The sequence below is a fragment of the Salmo trutta genome, chromosome 14 (genome assembly GCF_901001165.1).
Source record: "Salmo trutta chromosome 14, fSalTru1.1, whole genome shotgun sequence".
NCBI lineage: Eukaryota > Metazoa > Chordata > Actinopteri > Salmoniformes > Salmonidae > Salmo > Salmo trutta.
In genome coordinates, this window is record NC_042970.1 from 79,124,538 (window position 1) to 79,146,878 (window position 22,341).

Below are 22,341 nucleotides of genomic sequence, written 5' to 3' on the forward strand. Positions count from 1 at the left end.
ACTATATATTTAACCTCTTGGGGATGTCATTCGAAAACATAATGTTAAATTTCACTGCTATGCGGACGACACACAGCTGTACATTTCAATGAAACATGGTGAAGCCCCAAAATTGCCCTCGCTAGAAGCCTGTGTTTCAGACATAAAGAAGTGGATGGCTGCAAACATTCTACTTTTAAACTCGGACAAAACAGAGATGCTTGTTCTAGGTCCCAAGAAACAAAGAGATATTCTGTTGAATCTGACAATTAATCTGGATGGTTGTACAGTCGTCTCAAATAAAATTGTGAAAGACCTCGGCGTTACTCTGGACCCTGATCTCTCTTTTGAAGAACATATCAAGACTGTTTCAAGGACAGCTTTTTTCCATCTACGTAACATTGCAAAAATCAGAAACTTTCTGTCCAAAAATGATGCAGAAAAATTAATCCATGCTTTTGTTACTTCTAGGCTGGACTACTGCAATGCTCTACTTTCCGGCTACCCGGATAAAGCACTAAACAAACTTCAGTTAGTGCTAAATATGGCTGCTAGAATCCTGACTAGAACCCAAAAATTGGATCATATTACTCCAGTGCTAGCCTCCCTACACTGGCTTCCTGTTAAGGCAAGGGCTGATTTCAAGGTTTTACTGCTAACCTACAAAGCATTACATGGGCTTGCTCCTACCTATCTTTCCGATTTGGACCTGCCGTACATACCTACACGTACGCACCGGTCACAAGACGCAGGCCTCCTAATTGTCCCTAGAATTTCTAAGCAAACGGCTGGAGGTAGGGCTTTCTCCTATAGAGCTCCATTTTTATGGAATGGTCTAACTACCCATGTGAGAGACGCAGACTCAGTCTCAATCTTTAAGTCTTTACTGAAGACTTATCTCTTCAGTAGGTCCTATGATTAAGTATAGTCTGGCCCAGGAGTGTGAAGGTGAACAGAAAGGCTGGAGCAACGAACCGCCCTTGCTGTCTCTGCCTTGCCGGCTCCCCTCTCTCCACTGGGATTCTCTGCCTCTAACCCTATTACAGGGGCTGAGTCACTTGCTTACTGGTGTTCTTCCATGCCGTCCATGGGAGGGGTGCGTCACTTGAGTGGGTTGAGTCACTGACGTGGTCTTCCTGTCTGGGTTGGCGCCCCCCCTTGGGTTGTGCTGTGGGGGAGATCTTCGTGGGCTATACTCGGCCTTGTCTTAGGACGGTAAGTTGGTGGTTGGAGACATCCCTCTAGTGGTGTGGGGGCTGTTCTTTGGCAAAGTGGGTGGGGTTATATCCTGCCTGTTTGGCCCTGTCCGGGGGTATCATCGGATGGGGCCACAGTGTCTTCTGATCCCTCCTGTCTCAGCCTGCAGTAGTTTATGTGTCGGGGGGCCAGGGTCAGTCTGTTACATCTGGAGTATTTCTCTTGTCTTATCCGGTGTCCTGTGTGAATTTAAATATGCTATCTCTAATTCTCTATTTCTCTCTTTCTTTCTTTCTCTCGGAGGACCTGAGCCCTAGGACCATGCCTCAGGACTACCTGGCATGATGACTCCTTGCTGTCCCCAGTCCACCTGGACGTGCTGCTGCTCCTGTTTCAACTGTTCTGCCTGCGGCAATGGAACCCTGACCTGTTCACCTGACGTGCTTGTTGCACCTTCGACAACTACTATGATTATTATTATTTGACCATGCTGGTCATTTATGAAAATATTAACATCTTGACCATGTTCTGTTATAATATCCACCCGGCACAGCCAGAAGAGGACTGGCCACCCCTCATAGCCTGGTTCCTCTCTAGGTTTCTTCCTAGGTTTTTGGCCTTTCTAGGGAGTTTTTCCTAGGGAGTTTTTCCTAGCCACCGTGCCTCTTTCACATGTATTGCTTGCTGTTTGGGGTTTTAGGCTGGGTTTGAATTGAATTGAATTTGGCCTTTACTGCTATAGACAATACAAACGCATTGAACAACACATTCATAAATGGTTTAAAAAAAAAGACAGTGAAAAAATGTATCATAAGGACTAATGTTTTGAAGTGACTGTCCTATATCTAGGGGATATAACAAAATGTGTTTTTTGGACACATACACTATACAAAAGTATGTGAACATCCCTTCAAATTAGTGGATTAGGTTATTTCAGCCACACCTGTTGCTGACAGATGTATAAAATTGAGCACACAGCCATGCAATCTCCATAAACATTGGCAGTAGAATGGCCTTACTGAAGAGCTCAGTGACTTTCAAAATGGCACCTTACAACAAGTCAGTTTGTCAAATTTCTGCCCTGCTAGAGCTGCCCTGGTCAACTGTAAGTGCTGTTATTATGAAGTGGTAACGTCTAGGAACAACAACGGCTCAGCCATGAAGTGGTAGGCCACACAAGCTCACAGAACGGGGTCCACTGAGTGCTGAAGCTCGTAGAAGGTAGAAATCGTCTGTCCTTGGCTGCAACACTCACTACCGACTTCCGAACTGTGGCAAGAAGCAACTTCAGCCCAATAACTGTTTGTCGGGAGCTTCATGAAATGTGTTTCCATTTCTTAAGATCACCGTGCGCAATGCTGAAGTAGTGTAAAGCTCGCCGCCATTGGACTCTGGAGCAGTGGAAACGCGTTCTCTGGAGGATGAATCACGCTTCACCATCTGACAGTCAGACGGACAAATCTGGGTTTGGCGGATGCCAGGAGAACGCTACCTGCCCCAATGCACACTGCCAACTGTAAAGTTTGGTGGAGGAGGAATAATGGTCTAGGGCTGTTTTTCATGGTTTAGGCTAGATCCCTTAGTTCCAGTGAAGGGAGACCTTAACGCTATAGCATACAATGATATTCTATACGATTCTGTGCTTCCAACTTTGTGGAAACAGTTTGGGAAAGACACTTTCCTGTTTCAGCATGACAATGCCCCCGTGTACAAAGCAAGATCCATACAGAAATGGTTTGTCGAGATCGGTGTGGAAGATCGAGGGCATTAGCCCAGACCTCAACCCCATCGAAAACCTGTGGGATGAATTGGAACGCCGACTGCGAACAGGAACAGGGGCAGAGAGAAACAGTCAAAGCCTAAATCGTTTTCCTAGATATGGTCTATGTCTTTTCCAGGGTAGAGGGATTCACATCTTTCATCAATGTACTTTTTTTTCATTGTCACTCGACAAGAGAATTCAGACAATCCAATCAGAGGGAAACGTAAATATACACCACGTGGCACCGGATAAAGATACAGATAAAATTACATTTAATAATGAAACTTCATCTGATTTGATAAAACTGTATTTTATTATGAATTAATAAAACTGATTGACATAATAAAACAGTCATTTGTACACCCAGCTCCCCCACATGCTGAGAGGATACAGACAGATTGTCACGTCCTGACCAGCAGATGGAGCTGTTGTAGTAGTTTTGGGGTCAGGACGTGGCAGTCTTGTGTGTGTGAATGTTCTGTGTTGGTCTTGTGACTCCTGATCAGGAACAGCTGGGGATCGTTGTTCCTGATTGGGAGTCATATATGTAGGAGTATGTTTGTCACTTGGTTTTGTGGGTAGTTGTTTTTGCACTGCGTTTGTGAGCCTGCAAAACTGTTCGTGTCGTGAGTACGGTCTATTATTTTGTTTTTTTCTGTGGATGCCCTTTCGTTTTACCATTAAAAGCATGAGTATCCACAAACCTGCTGCGCCTTGGTCCTATTCTCTCCCATACGACATTTTCTGTGAGGAGTATGACATTTTCTGTGACACAGATTGTCATTTTACATTGATGCTATCAAACAGTCAATCTGTACTCCTCATATTGTCACTTTAGTCAACTTCAATTGTATTAGCCCACTGAACATACATGTATTAGTCCACTGAACAGACACTGAGGGTACAAATATTAGGAACACTTGCTATTTCCATGACACTAACTGACCAGGTAAAAGCTTTGATCCCTTATTGATGTCACTTGTTAAATCCACTTCAATCAGTGTAGATGAAGGGGAGGAGACAGGTTAAAGAAGGATTTTTAAGCCTTGAGGCATGGGTTGTGTATGTATGCCTATTCAGAGGGTGAATGGGCAAGATAACAAATTTAAGTGCCTTTGAATGGGGTACAGTATTAGGTGCCAGGCGCACTGCTTTAAGTGTGTCAAGAACTACAATGCTGCTGGGTTTTTCATGCTCAACAGTTTCCCGCTTGTATCGAGAATGGTCCACCACCAAAAGGACATCCAGCAAACTTGACACAACTGTAGGAAGCATTGGAGTCAACATGGGCCAACATCCCCGTGGAACGCTTTCGACACCTTGTAGAGTCCATGCCCGACAAATTGAGGCTGTTCTGAGGGCAAAAGGGGGTGGAGCAACTCAATATTAGGAAGGTGTTATGGGTCTTGTTCCAATATCCACAGTAGCACACTACTTGTTTCATTTAAGGTGGTCTAGTGTGGATGTTAGAACACCCCATGGACACTGGTGACGTTCCAGGCTGACTCATGGTTGCGTGCCACGTCATTGTCATTAACTGTGCAGTCGTGCATCAGTTTGCTATAACATGATTGGGTTAGCTGATATTTTAAACAAACACCTATCCAGGTGTTGTGAGAGAAGGCAGGTGACTGCAATTTAGTCTGCCTGGAACATGCCCCATATTCAATTAAAAAGCTATATTTATTTATCCCATGTCGGGGCAATTACTAGGCACCCTATGGCATCAGGCTGGCAGACTCAAAGTGACATCACAAGGGGTCACAGATTCAGGTCACGTCCAGTCACATGACCATAAATACATACACAGTAAAACACATGATAACAACAGATGTCAGCCCCCTTAGTGTCTACAACATGGTCATCATAGAGGAGGTTCACTGGGCAAAGATCCCTTCAAGTTCTAATGATGACATCATCTCCATCATCTGACATCAATGATGACATGTTTCACTTCTCAGGCTGAGGGGGAAGGAAATCAGAGGAGCACACCTCTTCACTTTGATTGACACTTCACACAGTCATTATATATGTGTAGTGTTCTGTCTGGGATCTGTGGTCTGTGCCAGAGGACTACAAACGAGGTGACACCACCCCAAAGCCTCCTGTTCCCTTTTAAAGCAGGGACACAGTCCCTCATCCTCATCATTCTCCTCCCTCTCTACTATCCAGTCGCTGCGTGGTGGTCAGGGTTGCCATGGTTTCCTGTCTTTTCCTCTCTGGTCAGGCTTGTGTTTGAAGCGACACTTGTCACCATAGAAACAGCCGGTGGTCCTCCAGAAGAAACACTCGTCACCGTTGATGGGAGCCATCCTCCTGGTCCTGGGAGAGAGAGAGACAAACTGTATGAAAACACAAACACCTGCACCTGTGCTCCTGCTTCCTCCTTCCATCACTTTGTACATTTCAAAAGTTTATGAGTTGATTGATAACACTTTAGAATAACTCATAATGATGTTTTGACAGACAGATGGATGTCCTTACCCTGTGGAGGCGTACTGGGAGGCTGAGGAGGTGATGAGGCCTATAGAGTTGGTCCTCTGAGGAGAGGGAGGGGTTCTCTGCATCCAGCGGTCTGGGTACCTGATTACCAGCCTGGTGCTCTTCAGCTCCACACCCTGGACAGGAGGACAAACAGCAGGCACATTCAAAATACATGCAATAGGACCAATAGCACGGTCCCAAAAGTACAACGGAACCAATAACATTGTATTGGGTTTTATTACCGGCACAAAGATAGTTTTTCCTTTGCAGCCAGAAAGGAGTTGAATCGTTGTACTTTTTTCTCTGTGTTGGACAGTGATACTATTTATGTGCAAGACTCATGCTCTACACTGAAGACTGTGTATCATGCAGAGATGTCTAACTCACCATTGTGATCTCTACGGTGCTGTCAGATGGACATCAGTAGCAACACGCAGGCTCAAACACTGGTACATTCTTATTCATTTAAGAAAACCTGCTCTTCTAGATCAAAATGAGAACACATAATACAAGCTCAGATCTCAAATCTTGTTTTATGGTAATAGTCCCTTTCATAACTCAGCCCCTGATCTTGAATTCCCTCCAGCCAACCATAAACACCAGGACCTGATCTTGAATTCCCTCCAGCCAACCATAAACACCAGGACCTGGTGTCTGGAGGAGTTCAAAGGACAAATAGATGAACAGGTCGTTGAGACATGTAGCTGTTTCTAGTTGTCACCACATGTCACTAGTTTGCATTGCCTTATGTAAGGAAGCCTGTTGTTTTACACTACACAGACACACACTGTTTGTTTGCTGGTGTATTTGAGCTGTTGCCAGTGTCTTCTGTCTATGTTGTCCTTTTAGTCAAACTTATTTTTAATCATGTTTTTGTACAGACGTTTTCGTTTTTCGGGATGTCTCATGGCCTGACAAACATCGCTCTCGCTCTGCCACCTTTCACCGCAGATGCACAAGTGCGACATCAGAGGATGCGATGGACTGATATCTCTATCTTGAACGGACAGATTTTTAGGTGACTTGGATTATTATGTTAATTAGATTTTTGGGGGGTTATCCATACTCACAGGAGGCCTTTAGCCTCGCCGTCATTGTAAATAATCTTTGTTATTAATAATTTACTTGCCTGGTTAAATAAAAGGTTAAATAAACATTGTCCCAAAAGTACAATGGAACCAAAAGTAGTCCCAATCGGACAACAGAACCAAAAGCATAGTCCCCTAAGTACAATAGCATAGTCCAGAAGAACAGTCCCAAAAGTACAATGGAACCAAGAGCATAGTCCCAAAAGTACAATGGAACCAAAAGCATAGTCCCAAAAGTACAATGGAACCAAAAGCATAGTCCCAAAAGTACAACGGAACCAATAGCATAGTTCCAATCATACAATAGAACCAAAAGCATAGTCCCAAAAGTACACACTCCTAAAGTTCAAGCTGAGGAATTGAAAATCACATCTCACATAGTTGAAGGCATTTAGACAGCATTATGTTTCATCCCACCACTCACCTGGAGCCTCTCCAAGGCGCGAGCAGCCATGTTGGCATTCTTGAAGTTGACAAAGGCACAGAATCTCTCATGTAGAACTCTGATACTCTCTATCTCGCCACACCTACGGTACAACACATAGAATTAGAATGTAGAACTCTGATACTCTCTATTTCCCCACACCTACAGTAAAGAACATAGAATTAGAACGTAAAAGAATAATGATCACCATTCCAACTCAACAAACAGATAAATGTCATAGTATTAGAATGGTGGACCAGCGGCCATTTTGAGTAAACCATTTAAAGTGTTAATGTTATGTTTCTTGATGATTATCACCACACACCATGTAAGAAACAAAGAAACTCACAGCAAGAGAAGCCTAAGTAGTGGATATGGAGATAGATAGATAGGTGCAGCTACTGAACAAAAACAGATGGAAATGGGGCATGATGGTCGTACGTTTGGAAAAGGTCCCATATGTGTTTCTCAGTAAGGTCCACGGTGACGTTCCCCACCCAGAGAGAGGGACAGGGGGACCTGAGGACAAGAGGAGAGAAGGGGACCATGGTGAAAAACACATTCATTACAGCAACATTATAACACCACAACATTATGTATGCAACCTAAATGGCTCCCTATTCCCTACATACAGTTGAAATCAGAAGTTTATATACACTTAGGTCGGAGTCATTAAAACTCGTTTTCCACCACTCCACAAATGTCTTGTTAACAAACTATAGTTTTGGAAGTCGGTTAGGACATCTACTTTGTGCATGACACAAGCAATTTTTCCAACAATTGTTTACAGACAGATTATTTCACTGTATCACAATTCCAGTGGGTCAGAAGTTTACTTACACTAATTTGACTGTGCCTTTAAACAGCTTGGAAAATTCCAGAAAATAATGTCATAGCTTTAGAAGCTTTTGATAGGCTAATTGACATAATTTGAGTCAATTGGAGGCTAATTGACATAATTTGAGTCAATTGGAGGTACCTGTGGATGTAAACTCAGTGCCTCTTTGCTTGACATCATGGGAAAATCAAAAGAAATCAGCCAAGACCTCAGAAAAAAGATTGTAGACCTTAACAAGTCTGGTTCTTCCTTGGGAGCAATTTCCAAACGCCTGAAGGTACCACGTTCATCTGTACAAACAATAGTACGCAAGTATAAACACCATGGTAAACGCAGCCATCATACTGCTCAGGAAGGAGATGCATTCTGTCTCCAAGAGATGAACGTACTTTGGTGCGAAAAGTGAAAATCAATCCCAGAACAAGGACCTTGTGAAGATGCTGGAGGAAACAGGTCCAAAAGTATCTATATCCACAGTAAAACAAGTCCTGTATCAACATAAACTGAAATGTCACTCAGCAAGGAAGGAGCCACTGCTCCAAAACTGCCATAAAAAAGCCAGACTACAGTTTGCAACTGCACATGGGGACAAAGTTCGTACTTTTGGGAGAAATGTCCTCTGGTCTGATGAAACAAAAATAGAACTGTTTGGCAATAATGACCATCGTTATGTTTGGAGGAAAAAGGGGGAGGCTTGCAAGCCAAAGAACACCATCCCAACCGTGAAGCACGGGGTGGCAGCATCATGTTGCGGGGGTGCTTTCCTGCAGGAGGGACTGGTGTCCTTCACAAAATAGATAGCATCATAAGGAAGAACATTTATGTGGATATCTTGAAGCAACATCTCAAGACATCAGTCAGGAAGTTAAAGCTTGGTTGCAAATGGGTCTTCCAAATGGACAATGACCCCAAGCATACTTCCAAAGTTGTGGCAAAATGGCTTAAGGACAACGAAGTCAAGGTATTGGAGTGGCCATCACAAAGCTCTGACCTCAATCCTATAGAACATTTGTGGGCAGAACTGAAAAAGTGTGTGCGAACAAAGAGGCCTAAAAACCTGACTCCTTTACACCAGCTCTGTTGTAGGAAGCTTGTGGAAGGCTACCCGAACTGTTTGAACCAAGTTTAAAGGCAATGCTACCAAATACTAATTGAGTGCATGTAAACTTCTGACCCACTGGGAAATAAAAGCTGAAATAAATCACTCTACTATTATTCTGACATTTCACATTCTTAAAATAAAGTGGTGATCCTAATTGACCTAAGACAGGGAATTTTTACTAGGATTAAATGTCAGGAATTGTGAAAAACTGAGTTTAAATGTATTTGGCTAAGGTTTATATAAACTTCCGACTTCAACTGTTGTTCATTACTTTTGACCAAGGCCTATATGGCTCTGGTCGAAAGAAGCGCACAATCTAGGGAATAGGGCAGGGTTTCCACTAGCCAGTAATAGCCGGCTTTTGGCCTATTAAAAAAAAAATGTAAAAGACGATAAATAAAATTGCTATTGGCCAATTGTCCGGGAGAAGAAGAAGAAAATCCCATTGCAAAATAGTCTAAAAAGCATTATTCATTGATGGAAATACCAGTTGATCTAAATACATTTGACTGGTCATGCTTATCAGTCTATAGGTTAATTTGCGTAATTTAGTGGAATTGAATTGCATTTTATTTAACACACGCGCACAGCACACAGATACAGAGCCTTTGAGAAAAAAATCTGCCAGACAGTGCGAGTGCTGCTGCTACAGCATCTCAAACAGCAAATGCATAGGCAATGAAAGGCAGGCTTCATCACCGAGACACCCACCACTTTGCAATGAGATGGAGGCAGTACACATTTTGAAAACATATACTTAATTGATTGAAACCTGAATGTTTTAATCAGGGGTTGGAACCAAAATAATTTTCCAATTTATTCGTTCTGAACAGAACCATTATTTTGTTTGTGCCATTCCACTGTTCCGACCAGCAAAATAATGTTCTGAACCGGTTCAAACAAAACAAAAGTAATTGTTTATATTGTTCCTTTCTGTTCCTTATTTATTTTTATTTTAATCAAGCGTGTAATGTCAGTAGCTACAGTAGACTATGCTTCGGAGGGAGGGGCAGTTAGCCTACACACACACAGGCAAATATTTTCAGCTGGCAGGCAGGCAGACACTGGATTAAGTTTCTGAGTGACAGAGTGAGGGCTTTGCATAGGCACTTTGTTGCGTTTTTGGTGGGACTGGGAAAAAATGCCCGGAAAGAAAAGGACATTATTAACCGGTTCCCACACTTTTAAAACAGTTCTGTTCCGGTACAGTATAGATCACTTTCGTTCTCGGTTCTGGTTCTGTTCTGTGTTTTTGGTTCTGTTCCCCAAACCGGTTCCAACCCCTGGTTTTACTACACATTATTAGGCATGTCTTACTTTGTGTCAAAGTAGCCTAGCCAAAATCAGACTATATCCGTGGAGGCAATTCTTTTATATCAACTTTCTTTCTCGTCCAGTAAACAAAGGCACAATCCTAGTCATACCAGCAACCCATGCTAGTTGTTGCATATCAGATGTCCCCTCTTTCAAAATTTCTAACAGATATTTTCATCTTTGTCATATGAAACCACTCGCATGTGCGGTGCCCTTTTGACAATGGTGTTCTCCCGCTAATTGCATTATGGAACAAACATTCACACATAGCCTACTACCTTGTGCACATTGTTGCATTTATAATGTGAAGAAATAATAGTTTAACATTTTAATCTAAACCAGTGGTCAACAACTTTTTCTGAGTCAAGATCACTTTGAGTCAAAATGCAAGCCAAGATTTACCGCTCAGATTTTTTTTAAACATGACCTAAACATAAGCCTTTGCAACATTAACTAATTAAAAACAGTTCTGTAGCAATGAGGTTTGTACAGTAGGCTACAGGCCCTATATATCATCACTGCATATTGACTGCGCTTGAATTGGCCTGTCAATGTTGTTCTTCTCAGACCATTTAGAAATTGTAGGTATATGATCACACTGGTAATAGATCATTTGTTCTATTACTTGTGAGGCACAGCTGAGTGAGCATAATAATTTGCTTATTTTTTGTACTGTACTGATGGCCTACATCTGATGGTCAGTCTGAGGGGAGGGAAGGAGCAGCGGTGAGGCTGCCTCACACCCGACTCACCGTCCCTCCTCTCTCCCTCCTTCAGCTGAGAAAAAGGGACGCAGTCTTCCAGCTGATGGTGAGGCTTAAGTCGCACTGCATTACTTCTGCCTCATGAACCAATTAATGTTGTTACTCCTATGACCAGAGAAATAACAACAACGCAAGCTTATCAAAACACTCGCATTTTATGGCTTATAAAACTGATGAACTAAGTGTTGACAGTGCTGAATAACAACTTAAACATGTAATTAATTATAAAATCAGCAGCTCTTTGCTGTATTTGTTGAGTCTTTGTCTACTCAGTGGCTCAGTTGGTAGAGCATGGTGTTGGCAACGCCAGGGTTGTGGGTTCAATTCCCACGGGGGACCAGTACGGATTTTTTTTTAATGAAATGTATGCATTCACTACTGTAAGTCGCTCTGGATAAGAGCGTCTGCTAAATGACTAAAATGTAATGTAAAATGTACTCATGGTTATAAACGTTTAGAAATCTCACATGATCAACTTTGCTGTGAGTTCAAGGCTTCTTTTTACAGTCTATGGAGCGAGGAAACAGTGCAGACACGGTGATCTGAGCTATCTGATTGGCCAGCGGTAGGCCTACAGGTGCACTTGATTTGCTCTCTGGGCCTGCCGAGTAGGCGGAGTTCTACCTTTAGACACATGAAATGGTTTAAAATGGAAACACCTTGCCTTCCCGACACTAGGGCTGCTGAATCAAGTGCACCTACCATCAACAGCACGAATCCAAAAAAGGTTTATAGGAACGCAAGGCTTTATCGTTGGGTTTTTCACAGAAATGCTTAGAGATCTGATCTAAACCTTCTGCTCTGAATCAGATTCATTAAAAAGTAATGTTTTTTAATGTAGCCTGGTCCTACTGGTTGAATGAATTTGGGATCTATCTTCCCATAACTGTCCCAGAGTCTGTTTGGTATAGGCTATTTCTTTCTCCACAAATTGACCAATAGAATAGGTGAACTTTTCTACTATGGGGGATAGTACATTGACAGGCTAGTGATTTTGCTGTTTGTTACTCGTCTTGTTGGTTGAGGGAAAGTAAATGTGGACAGTTATTCTAACATCTTCAAAGTGTGCATCAGAATTCGGTAAGAAGTATGACACATTGTTGCATCTTCGACTTGCATGTTCTGTTAATATGAATTACCATAATTTGAATGTGATTTCTGTCATTCTGAGCACCGTGGGTGGACGCCCTGATCAGGTTACGCACCCAATGCAGATAGTTTCCGGTAAATTTCTAAAATGTCCGGTAAATTCAAACGCTTCCTTGCAAATGTCCAGCGCCACATTTTCATAACGGAAACGCTGGAATAGGGGGCCCTTTGGGACAGTCTATAGCTTCAATAACTGTAGGGATGTAAATTAAATAATGGATTATACGACCATTTAGATGACGAATAATAAACAGAGTGGGGGTGGTCTCAAGCTGGTCTCAAATGACGAGATAACCTCGTCTGAGACTTGAAGATTCATGTTAGCTCCCATAGCTAATGTCTAGACTTTAACTCAGTGGGATAACATAGTATAGAGTCACACTAACAACCCAGGTATGATACCCAGAGTTTAACATACTCACCCAGTAGAGTCCTCAGGGGAGGAGAGGTCCACCACTGCAGAAGGAAGAGGAAAAGGTTCACTTTACTATGAAACATTGTAGCGAAACCTCACAACAAATCAATGTTTGATGTACAGTAAGTATTTCTATATTGTTGTAGTATATTTGGTAAATCAGAAATCAAACTCATTTAAATGCAATGGCTATGCCCACTGTGGTGGGGTCTGGTACTACAGCCTGTCTATACTATGCCCCCTGTGGTGGGGTCTGGTAGTGCAGCCTGTCTATACTATGAACCCTGTGGTGGGGTCTGGTAGTGCAGCCTGTCTATACTATGCCCCCTGTGGTGGGGTCTGGTAGTGCAGCCTGTCTATACTATGCCCCCTGTGGTGGGGTCTGGTAGTGCAGCCTGTCTATACTATGCCCCCTGTGGTGGGGTCTGGTAGTGCAGCCTGTCTATACTATGTCCCCTGTGGTGGGGTCAGGTTCTACAGCCTGTCTATACTATGTCCACTGTGGTGGGGTCTGGTAGTGCGACCTGTCTATAGTATGCCCCCTGTGGTGGGGTCTGGTAGTACAGCCTGTCTATACTATGCCCCCTGTGGTGGGGTCTGGTAGTACAGCCTGTCTATACTATGTCCCCTGTGGTGGGGTCTGGTAGTGCAGCCTGTCTATACTATGTCCCCTGTGGTGGGGTCTGGTAGTGCAACCTGTCTATACTATGTCCCCTGTGGTGGGGTCTGGTAGTACAGCCTGTCTATACTATGTCCCCTGTGGTGGGGTCTGGTAGTGCAACCTGTCTATACTATGCCCACTGTGGTGGGGTCTGGTAGTGCAGCCTGTCTATACTATGTCCCCTGTGGTGGGGTCTGGTAGTACAGCCTGTCTATACTATGACCCCTGTGGTGGGGTCTGGTAGTGCAGCCTGTCTATACTATGTCCCCTGTGGTGGGGTCAGGTTCTACAGCCTGTCTATACTATGTCCCCTGTGGTGGGGTCAGGTTCTACAGCCTGTCTATACTATGTCCACTGTGGTGGGGTCTGGTAGTGCGACCTGTCTATAGTATGCCCCCTGTGGTGGGGTCTGGTAGTACAGCCTGTCTATACTATGCCCCCTGTGGTGGGGTCTGGTAGTACAGCTTGTCTACACTATGTCCCCTGTGGTGGCGTCTGGTAGTACAGCCTGTCTATACTATGTCCCCTGTGGTGGGGTCTGGTAGTGCAACCTGTCTATACTATGCCCACTGTGGTGGGGTCTGGTAGTGCAGCCTGTCTATACTATGTCCCCTGTGGTGGGGTCTGGTAGTACAGCCTGTCTATACTATGACCCCTGTGGTGGGGTCTGGTAGTGCAGCCTGTCTATACTATGTCCCCTGTGGTGGGGTCAGGTTCTACAGCCTGTCTATACTATGTCCCCTGTGGTGCGTCTGGTAATGCAGCCTGTCTATACTATGTCCCCTGTGGTGCGTCTGATAGTGCAGCCTGTCTATACTATACTCCTGTGGTGGGTCTGGTAGTGCAGCCTGTCTATACTATGTCCCCTGTGGTGCGTCTGGTAGTGCAGCCTGTCTATACTATACTCCTGTGGTGGGGTCTGGTAGAGCAGCCTGTCCCTATACCTCTGACAGCCTCAGGGGAGCCGAGAGCAGCCTGCACCGTGGTAAACTTCTCCAACAGCAACACACTCTGCCCTTCCTCAAAACCCAGATCCTACAGGAGAGAGAGAGAGAAGGGGTGAATTGATAAACTGATATCAGAGCAGATCTCAGAAACAAAACAGAAAAGACAAAAAAGCTCATCACAAGTTCACCAATCAACACCAAAGTTATCCAATAACAAGGCGATCGAATAAACCCCCAATTCCTTCCATCTCCCTTCGAGGCAAATAACACTGAAATATGCATAAAAGCACAAGCTGTTCCGGACGACTGTGTGATCACACTCTCCGCAGCCGATGTGAGTAAGACCTTTAAACAGGTCAACATTCACAAGGCTGCAGGGCCAGACGGATGACCAGGACGTGTACTGCGAGCATGCGCTGACCAACTGGCAAGTGTCTTCACTGACATTTTCAACCTCTCCCTGTCCGAGTCTGTAATACCAACATGTTTTAAGCAGACCACCATAGTCCCTGTGCCCAAAAACACAAAGGCAACCTGCCTAAATGACTACCGACCCGTAGCACTCACGTCTGTAGCCATGAAGTGCTTTGAAAGGCTGGTCATGACTCACATCAACACCATTATCCCAGAAACCCTAGACCCACTCCAATTTGCATACCACACCAACAGATCCACAGATGATGCAATCTCTATTGCACTCCACACTGCCCTCTCCCACCTGGACAAAAGGAGCACCTATGTGAAAATGCTATTCATTGACTACAGCTCAGCATTCAACATCATAGCTCCCTCAAAGCTCATCAATAAGCAAGGACCCTGGGACTAAACACCTCTCTCTCAAACTGGATCCTGGACTTCCTGACGGGCCGCCCCAAGGTGGTAAGGGTAGGTAACAACACATCCGCCACACTGATCCTCAACACGGGGGCCCTTCAGGGGTGTGTGCTCAGTCACCTCCTGTATTCCCTGTTCCCTCATGACTGCACGGCCAGGCACGACTCCAACACCATCATTAAGTTTGCCGATGACACAACAGTGGTAGTACTGATCACGACAACAACGAGACAGCGTATAGGGAGGAGGTCAGAGGGCTGGCAGTGTGGTGCCAGGACAGCAACCTGTCCTCAACGTGATCAAGACAAAGAAGATGATTGAGGACTACAGGAAAAAGAGGACCGAGCACGCCCCCATTCTCACCGACGAGACTGTAGTGGAGCAGGTTGAGAGCTTCAAGTTCTTTGGTGTCCACATCACCAACAAACTAACATGGTCCAAGCACACCAAGACAGTCGTGAAGAGGGCACGACAAAACCTATTTCCCCTCATGAGACTGAAAAGATTTGGCATGGGTCCTCAGATCCTCAAAAGGTTCTACAGCTGCACCATCGAGAGCATCCTGACTGGTTGCATCACTGCCTGGTATGGCAACAGCTCGGCCTCCGACCGCAAGGCACCACAAGCCATAAGACTCCTGAACATCTAATCATTGCCCCCACTCTTTTACACCGCTGTTACTCTGTTGTTAACATCTATGCATAGTCACTTAAATAACTCTACCTACATGTACATATTACCTCAACTAACCGATACCCCCTCGTATATAGTCTCGCTATTGTTATTTTACTGCTTCTCTTTAATTATTTGTTACTTTTATTTCTTCTTATTCCTTTTTTTTAAACTGCATTGTTGGTTAGCAGCTTGTAAGTAAGCATTTCACTGTAAGGTCTACACCTGTTGTTTTCGGCGCAAGTGACTAATAAAATTTGATTTGATTTGACCCCTGACCCGTCTCCCCTCACCATGAGCTGCAGGACCTTGCAGTTGAAGAGCTCAATGGAGGCCTCCTCACAGTTCTGATCCAACTTCAACACCTGCTGCATGGCCCTCTCTGCCTCACCATACCGCTGGAGAGAGAAGAGGGGAGGAAGAGAGGGGGAGAGAGGGAGGGGAGAGATGGGAGATGGAGCCAGATTTCACAAACAGACAGACACACACACACACACACACAGACAGACAGACAGACAGACAGACACACACACAGCAATGTCCACGTTCACAGTAGAGAGCTCAGACACTGACCTTCAACCCCATCAGTGCACTCCCCTTGCGGAAGTATCCCTTTGGCCAATCAGGGGCCAGCTGGATGGACTTCTGAGCGTCTGACAGGGCAGAGGGGTAGAGCTCCAGACACCAGTAGCAGTATGAACGATTCCCAAAGAACCTGAGAGAGAAAAATACACAGAGAGAGAGAGAGAGAGAGAGAGAGAGAGACAGAGAGAGAGAGAGAGAGAGAGAGAGAGAGAGAGAGACAGAGAGAGAGAGAGAGAGAGAGAGAGAGAGAGAGAGAGACACAGAGAGAGAGAGAGAGAGAGAGAGAGAGAGAGAGAGACAGAGAGAGAGAGAGAGAGAGAGAGAGAGAGAGAGAGAGAGAGAGAGAGAGAGAGAGAGAGGACACATTAAAACACAAGTTGACAGAAATCTAATTTCAGGTCAGAGAGCATAGTGGTGCGATATGTTGTATTTAGGGTCAGAGGTCAAGCTTTAAGGTGTACCTGTGGTCTTTGGGGTCACAGTGGATAGCCTCAGAGAACATGTCCACAGCCTGAGAGTACTGGCCCTGCTTAAACAGCTGAATACCCTTCTCTGGAAGAGAACACACACATACAGTGTTAAACTGGGGTCATTTCAGTGAATAGAAATAATCATTCTGAGACAATTGTGTTAATATCACCTGTTAGTGAGACTCCCTTCTTCTTCACAGGGTCTGAACCCTCCACCTGAAATGAGACAACTCAGTTAATACTGCCTCTGTGTGTGTGTGTGTGTGTGTGTGTGTGTGTGTGTGTGTGTGTGTGTGTGTGTGTGTGTGTGTGTGTGTGTGCGCGCGTGTGTGTCCAGCCCTCCACACCTCGCTGGTCCTAGCCTCGTTCTCCTTGTTCTCTCTAGAGGCGTGGCCTGCACTGGTCCTGGCTTTGGGTCTGATGTGACTGGCAGCGTTGGCCACAAACGCACTGCGGACGTCCCACTCCGGCTCCTAGAGGAGGAGATATAAATCAAAACGGCACCCTTATAATGCACTGCTTATGACCAGGGCCCATAGAATCATATAGCTCTGGTCAGAAGTAGGGCATTATATAGGGAATGGGGTGCCATTTGGGACGCAGATATAATAGACAGAAAGAGACAAAGAAATACTTTCTATCATCCTATATCTATTAGTTTCTCTGGTGTATCCCTCCCTCCCTCCTCCCCCCCTCCCCTCCCCTACCTCCCCTACCTCCCTCACCTCCCCTCCCTCCCCTCCCTACCTCCTCTGGGGTCCTGACAGGGGGCTGGCGGTTGCTCTTGTTCCCAGACACAGCGAGAGGAGGCGTGGGCTTGTTCTTGGCAGGAGGTACTACCCTCTCTACCTCCTCCTTCTCCTCTTCACTTTCACTCTCAGACTCGGACGCTACTCCTCCCTCCTGCTCAGCATCCGTGCTCTTCTCCTCCTTCTCTAGTTTCTTTCGTTCTTTCTGTCTCTGTAAAGAGAGAATGGTAAAGGTGTGTTGAGGGAGGGTAAGGAGGACAGAGATAATGACAGGTGGACCAGGTATGACAGAGATAATGACAGGTGGACCAGGTATGACAGAGATAATGACAGGTGGACCAGGTATGACAGAGATAATGACAGGTGGACCAGGTATGACAGAGATAATGACAGGTGGACCAGGTATGACAGAGATAATGACAGGTGGACCAGGTATGACAGAGATAATGACAGGTGGACCAGGTATGACAGAGATAATGACAGGTGGACCAGGTATGACAGAGATGATGACAGGTGGACCAGGTATGACAGAGATAATGACAGGTGGACCAGGTATGACAGAGATAATGACAGGTGGACCAGGTATGACAGAGATAATGACAGGTGGACCAGGTATGACAGAGATAATGACAGGTGGACCAGGTATGACAGAGATAATGACAGGTGGACCAGGTATGACAGAGATAATGACAGGTGGACCAGGTATGACAGAGATAATGACAGGTGGACCAGGTATGACAGAGATGATGACAGGTGGACCAGGTATGACAGAGATAATGACAGGTGGACCAGGTATGACAGAGATGATGACAGGTGGACCAGGTATGACAGAGATAATGACAGGTGGACCAGATATGACAGAGATAATGACACGTGGACCAGGTATGACAGAGATGATGACAGGTGGACCAGGTATGACAGAGATGATGACAGGTGGACCAGGTATGACAGAGATAATGACAGGTGGACCAGGTATGACAGAGATGATGACAGGTGGACCAGGTATGACAGAGATAATGACACGTGGACCAGGTATGACAGAGATAATGACAGGTGGACCAGGTATGACAGAGATAATGACAGGTGGACCAGGTATGACAGAGATAATGACACGTGGACCAGGTATGACAGAGATAATGACACGTGGACCAGGTATGACAGAGATAATGACAGGTGGACCAGGTATGACAGAGATAATGACACGTGGACCAGGTATGACAGAGATAATGACAGGTGGACCAGGTATGATAGAGATAAACAAATTGTCACTAGTTCCTTATTCCTCTGGTGCAAAACCAAAAACCAACTCCATTACTCAACTCTACTACGTCATTAATTATTAATTCATTAAGATTAATTACACAGACATTTGTTAATGACTATGTAGCAACAATGTTACTGTAGTATTGACAGTGTTATTACAGGTTACACCGGTATAAAGTTACAGGTTACACAGGTATAAGAGCAACTTAATTTGAAGTGTTACCAGGTTGATTATGATGTGGTATAGGTGGGACATCGTACAGGTGTGTGTGTGTGTGTGTGTGTGTGTGTGTGTGTGTGTGTGTGTGTTCTACTCACCTTTCTCTTAGCCCTGCGTCTCTCTGCTCTCCTTCTGGTCTTCTCCTCCTCACTCAACTCCTCCTCCCCACTCAGGACCTCTCCACCCGCGGCTGGACCTGGAGCTCCTCCTCCTCCTCCTCCTCCTCCTCCTCCTCCCTGCTCCTCCTGCTCACCTGGCCCATCTAGAAACACACAGAACCAGATAGCCAACACAAATCAACCAAAGAAAACACTTTGGTGTTTGTTTCGTGTTACTTCTGTAACATTATCTATACAGGTTGGTCTCACTGAGAAAGAGACTTTGGAGGAGGAGAACAAAGAGAACAGGGAGGAGAAAGATGAGGAAGAGAAGGAGGAAGAGGCGGAGGCAGCAGCCCAGATATATCCATGTTTAAATGGATTCTGATTATTTCCAGGGATACACAACATCCTGAAATATATATAGATATTGTTGTTAGAAAGAATACTATATTTCCCTTGACGTAGTGATGCTGAATGTAAAAAATGGCTCAACATACCCCACTGTCCCCTACAGGTTAGTCTCATTGAGATGGGGACGGGAGGGAAAAGAGAAGGAATAGAGAGGACAGGGAGGAGAAGAGAAAACACAGTACAGTACACATGCTGCTAGAGATTCTCCTTTGTTCTTTGGGTGGAAACCTATTGGACCAGTGGATCCGTACAGGAAGTGTTTGTTGCCCTAACAAGAAGAAATGACAGACTCTTCCCCCTCCCCCCCAACACACTCATATAGTGCATCCCAAATGGCACCCTATATCATATAGTTCACTGTTTTGAGTCATGGTCAGAATTAGTGCATTATATAGGGAATAGGGTGACCTTTGGAAAAAGGTTCAATCCAGACCAACTGCAGCCTGTTGAGGGCAGCACAGACAGATCAGAACCTTCCCCTTCAACACCCACTGTCTGTCTGCCACCTGGGTGCTTCCCTTACCTGACCCTGATAACCTCCTGTACCTTGTGCTCTAGGGCTGTGTCCCAAATGGAACCCTATTCCCTATCGCCATGTAGTGCACCACTTTTAACCAGGGCCCATAGTGTCAAAAGTAGTGCACTACATAGGGAAAAGGGTGCCATTTAATAAGCAGCCTAGACCTATTGGCGCTGGGCCTGGCAGCGTCCATAGTATTCCTGCATATAGGGAGGCTGCCTACAATGGTTTCATTTTTTTATTTCCATCAGCGTCCTTGTTTCTGGCTTATTCACTCAAGCCTCACGATCTGGAAAATGCTAGCCTGGTGGAACCAGCCTGATCGCTCATTCATTCTGTTTCATTTCAAGTGAAACCCATTTGAGTTCTGGGGAAACTTTGAGAAACTGATTGAAGCTAGAAAGCACTTCCTGATCTCTTCAAATAAGAAACTAATTTCCGTGTCAAAGCTTTCCAGTGCCCTACTTAACGACCCTCGTCTAAACGTCTCATATTAGTTTATATTATTAGTTTATATTAGTTTGTTTTGTCTTTTTTCCTCCAATTTTACTGAGCCTATGTTAGAAAGAAACAATGACTGAAACACTACTTACACTGCTAAGAAACAAGCGGTAACGTGTACGCTGGGAGTCGGGAAGCAAGTACAGGGAGTGAATATTTAATAACTAAACAAACATAGACCAAAACAAGACACACAAGTAGAGTCAATAACACCTGGGGAAGGAACCAAAGGGAGTGACATATATAGGGAAGGTAATCAGGGAGATGATGGAGTCCAGGTGAGTCTGATGAGGCGCTAACGTGCATAACAATGGTGACAGGTGTGCGTAATAATGAGCAGCCTGCCGACCTCGAGCGCCGGAGAGGGAGTATACATGACACAAGCAGCAACATTGTTGAAAAAAAAACATTTCTGGTGCGAAATGAAAACCACATGTTGTGAATCTGGTATCCAAGGCCAGCAGAGAAGCTGTTTGTGTTACACTACTTTGATAGGGAACATAAAGTTGATGGGAAAGGACTTTATCTCCCCAGCTCTCTCTGCCTCTCTCTCTCTCTCTCAATTCAATGGGTTTTATTGGCATGGGAACATACTGTATGTTTACATTGGGTTTTATTAGCATGGGAAACATACTGTATGTTTATATTGGGTTTTATTGGCATGGGAAACATACTGTATGTTTACATTGGGTTTTATTGGCATGGGAAACATACTGTATGTTTACATTGGGTTTTATTGGCTTGGGGAACATACTGTATGTTTACATTGGGTTTTATTGGCATGGGAAACATACTGTATGTTTACATTGGGTTTTATTGGCATGGGAAACATACTGTATGTTTACATTGGGTTTTATTAGCATGGGAAACATACTGTATGTTTATATTGGGTTTTATTGGCATGGGAAACATACTGTATGTTTACATTGGGTTTTATTGGCATGGGAAACATACTGTATGTTTACATTGGGTTTTATTGGCTTGGGGAACATACTGTATGTTTACATTGGGTTTTATTGGCATGGGAAACATACTGTATGTTTACATTGGGTTTTATTGGCATGGGAAACATACTGTATGTTTACATTGGGTTTTATTGGCATGGGAAACATACTGTATGTTTACATTGGGTTTTATTGGCTTGGGAAACATACTGTATGTTTACATTGGGTTTTATTGGCATGGGAACATACTGTATGTTTACATTGGGTTTTATTAGCATGGGAAACATACTGTATGTTTACATTGGGTTTTATTGGCATGGGAAACATACTGTATGTTTACATTGGGTTTTATTGGCTTGGGAAACATACTGTATGTTTACATTGGGTTTTATTGGCATGGGAACATACTGTATGTTTACATTGGGTTTTATTGGCATGGGAAAAATACTGTATGTTTACATTGGGTTTTATTGGCATGGGAACATACTGTATGTTTACATTGGGTTTTATTGGCATGGGAAACATACTGTATGTTTACATTGGGTTTTATTGGCATGGGAAACATACTGTATGTTTACATTGGGTTTTATTGGCTTGGGAAACATACTGTATGTTTACATTGGGTTTTATTGGCATGGGAACATACTGTATGTTTACATTGGGTTTTATTGGCATGGGAAAAATACTGTATGTTTACATTGGGTTTTATTGGCATGGGAACATACTGTATGTTTACATTGGGTTTTATTGGCATGGGAAACATACTGTATGTTTACATTGGGTTTTATTGGCATGGGAAACATACTGTATGTTTACATTGGGTTTTATTGGCATGGGAACATACTGTATGTTTACATTGGGTTTTATTGGCTTGGGAACATACTGTATGTTTACATTGGGTTTTATTGGCATGGGAAACATACTGTATGTTTACATTGGGTTTTATT

At 44.3% G+C, this 22,341-nt stretch overlaps 1 protein-coding gene across 1 annotated transcript in view; it reads right to left on the reverse strand.

Annotated features, from left to right (window-relative positions):
* Positions 1–4,602: 4,602 nt before the first annotated feature.
* LOC115147486 (uncharacterized) overlaps positions 4,603–22,341 on the reverse strand; it is a 32,951-nt gene continuing 15,212 nt past the window's right edge. Inside the window, exons 2-14 of the mRNA XM_029689734.1 lie at positions 19,016–19,179; positions 17,433–17,645; positions 17,033–17,158; positions 16,856–16,901; positions 16,677–16,767; positions 16,204–16,345; positions 15,924–16,028; positions 14,122–14,212; positions 12,524–12,557; positions 7,376–7,453; positions 6,935–7,037; positions 5,423–5,556; positions 4,603–5,260 (exon numbers count right to left, since the gene is read on the reverse strand). Of these exons, the coding sequence (XP_029545594.1) occupies positions 5,125–5,260; positions 5,423–5,556; positions 6,935–7,037; positions 7,376–7,453; positions 12,524–12,557; positions 14,122–14,212; positions 15,924–16,028; positions 16,204–16,345; positions 16,677–16,767; positions 16,856–16,901; positions 17,033–17,158; positions 17,433–17,645; positions 19,016–19,179 (1,463 nt within the window). The 3' untranslated portion in view covers positions 4,603–5,124. The remainder of the gene's footprint in view (positions 5,261–5,422; positions 5,557–6,934; positions 7,038–7,375; positions 7,454–12,523; positions 12,558–14,121; positions 14,213–15,923; positions 16,029–16,203; positions 16,346–16,676; positions 16,768–16,855; positions 16,902–17,032; positions 17,159–17,432; positions 17,646–19,015; positions 19,180–22,341) is intronic.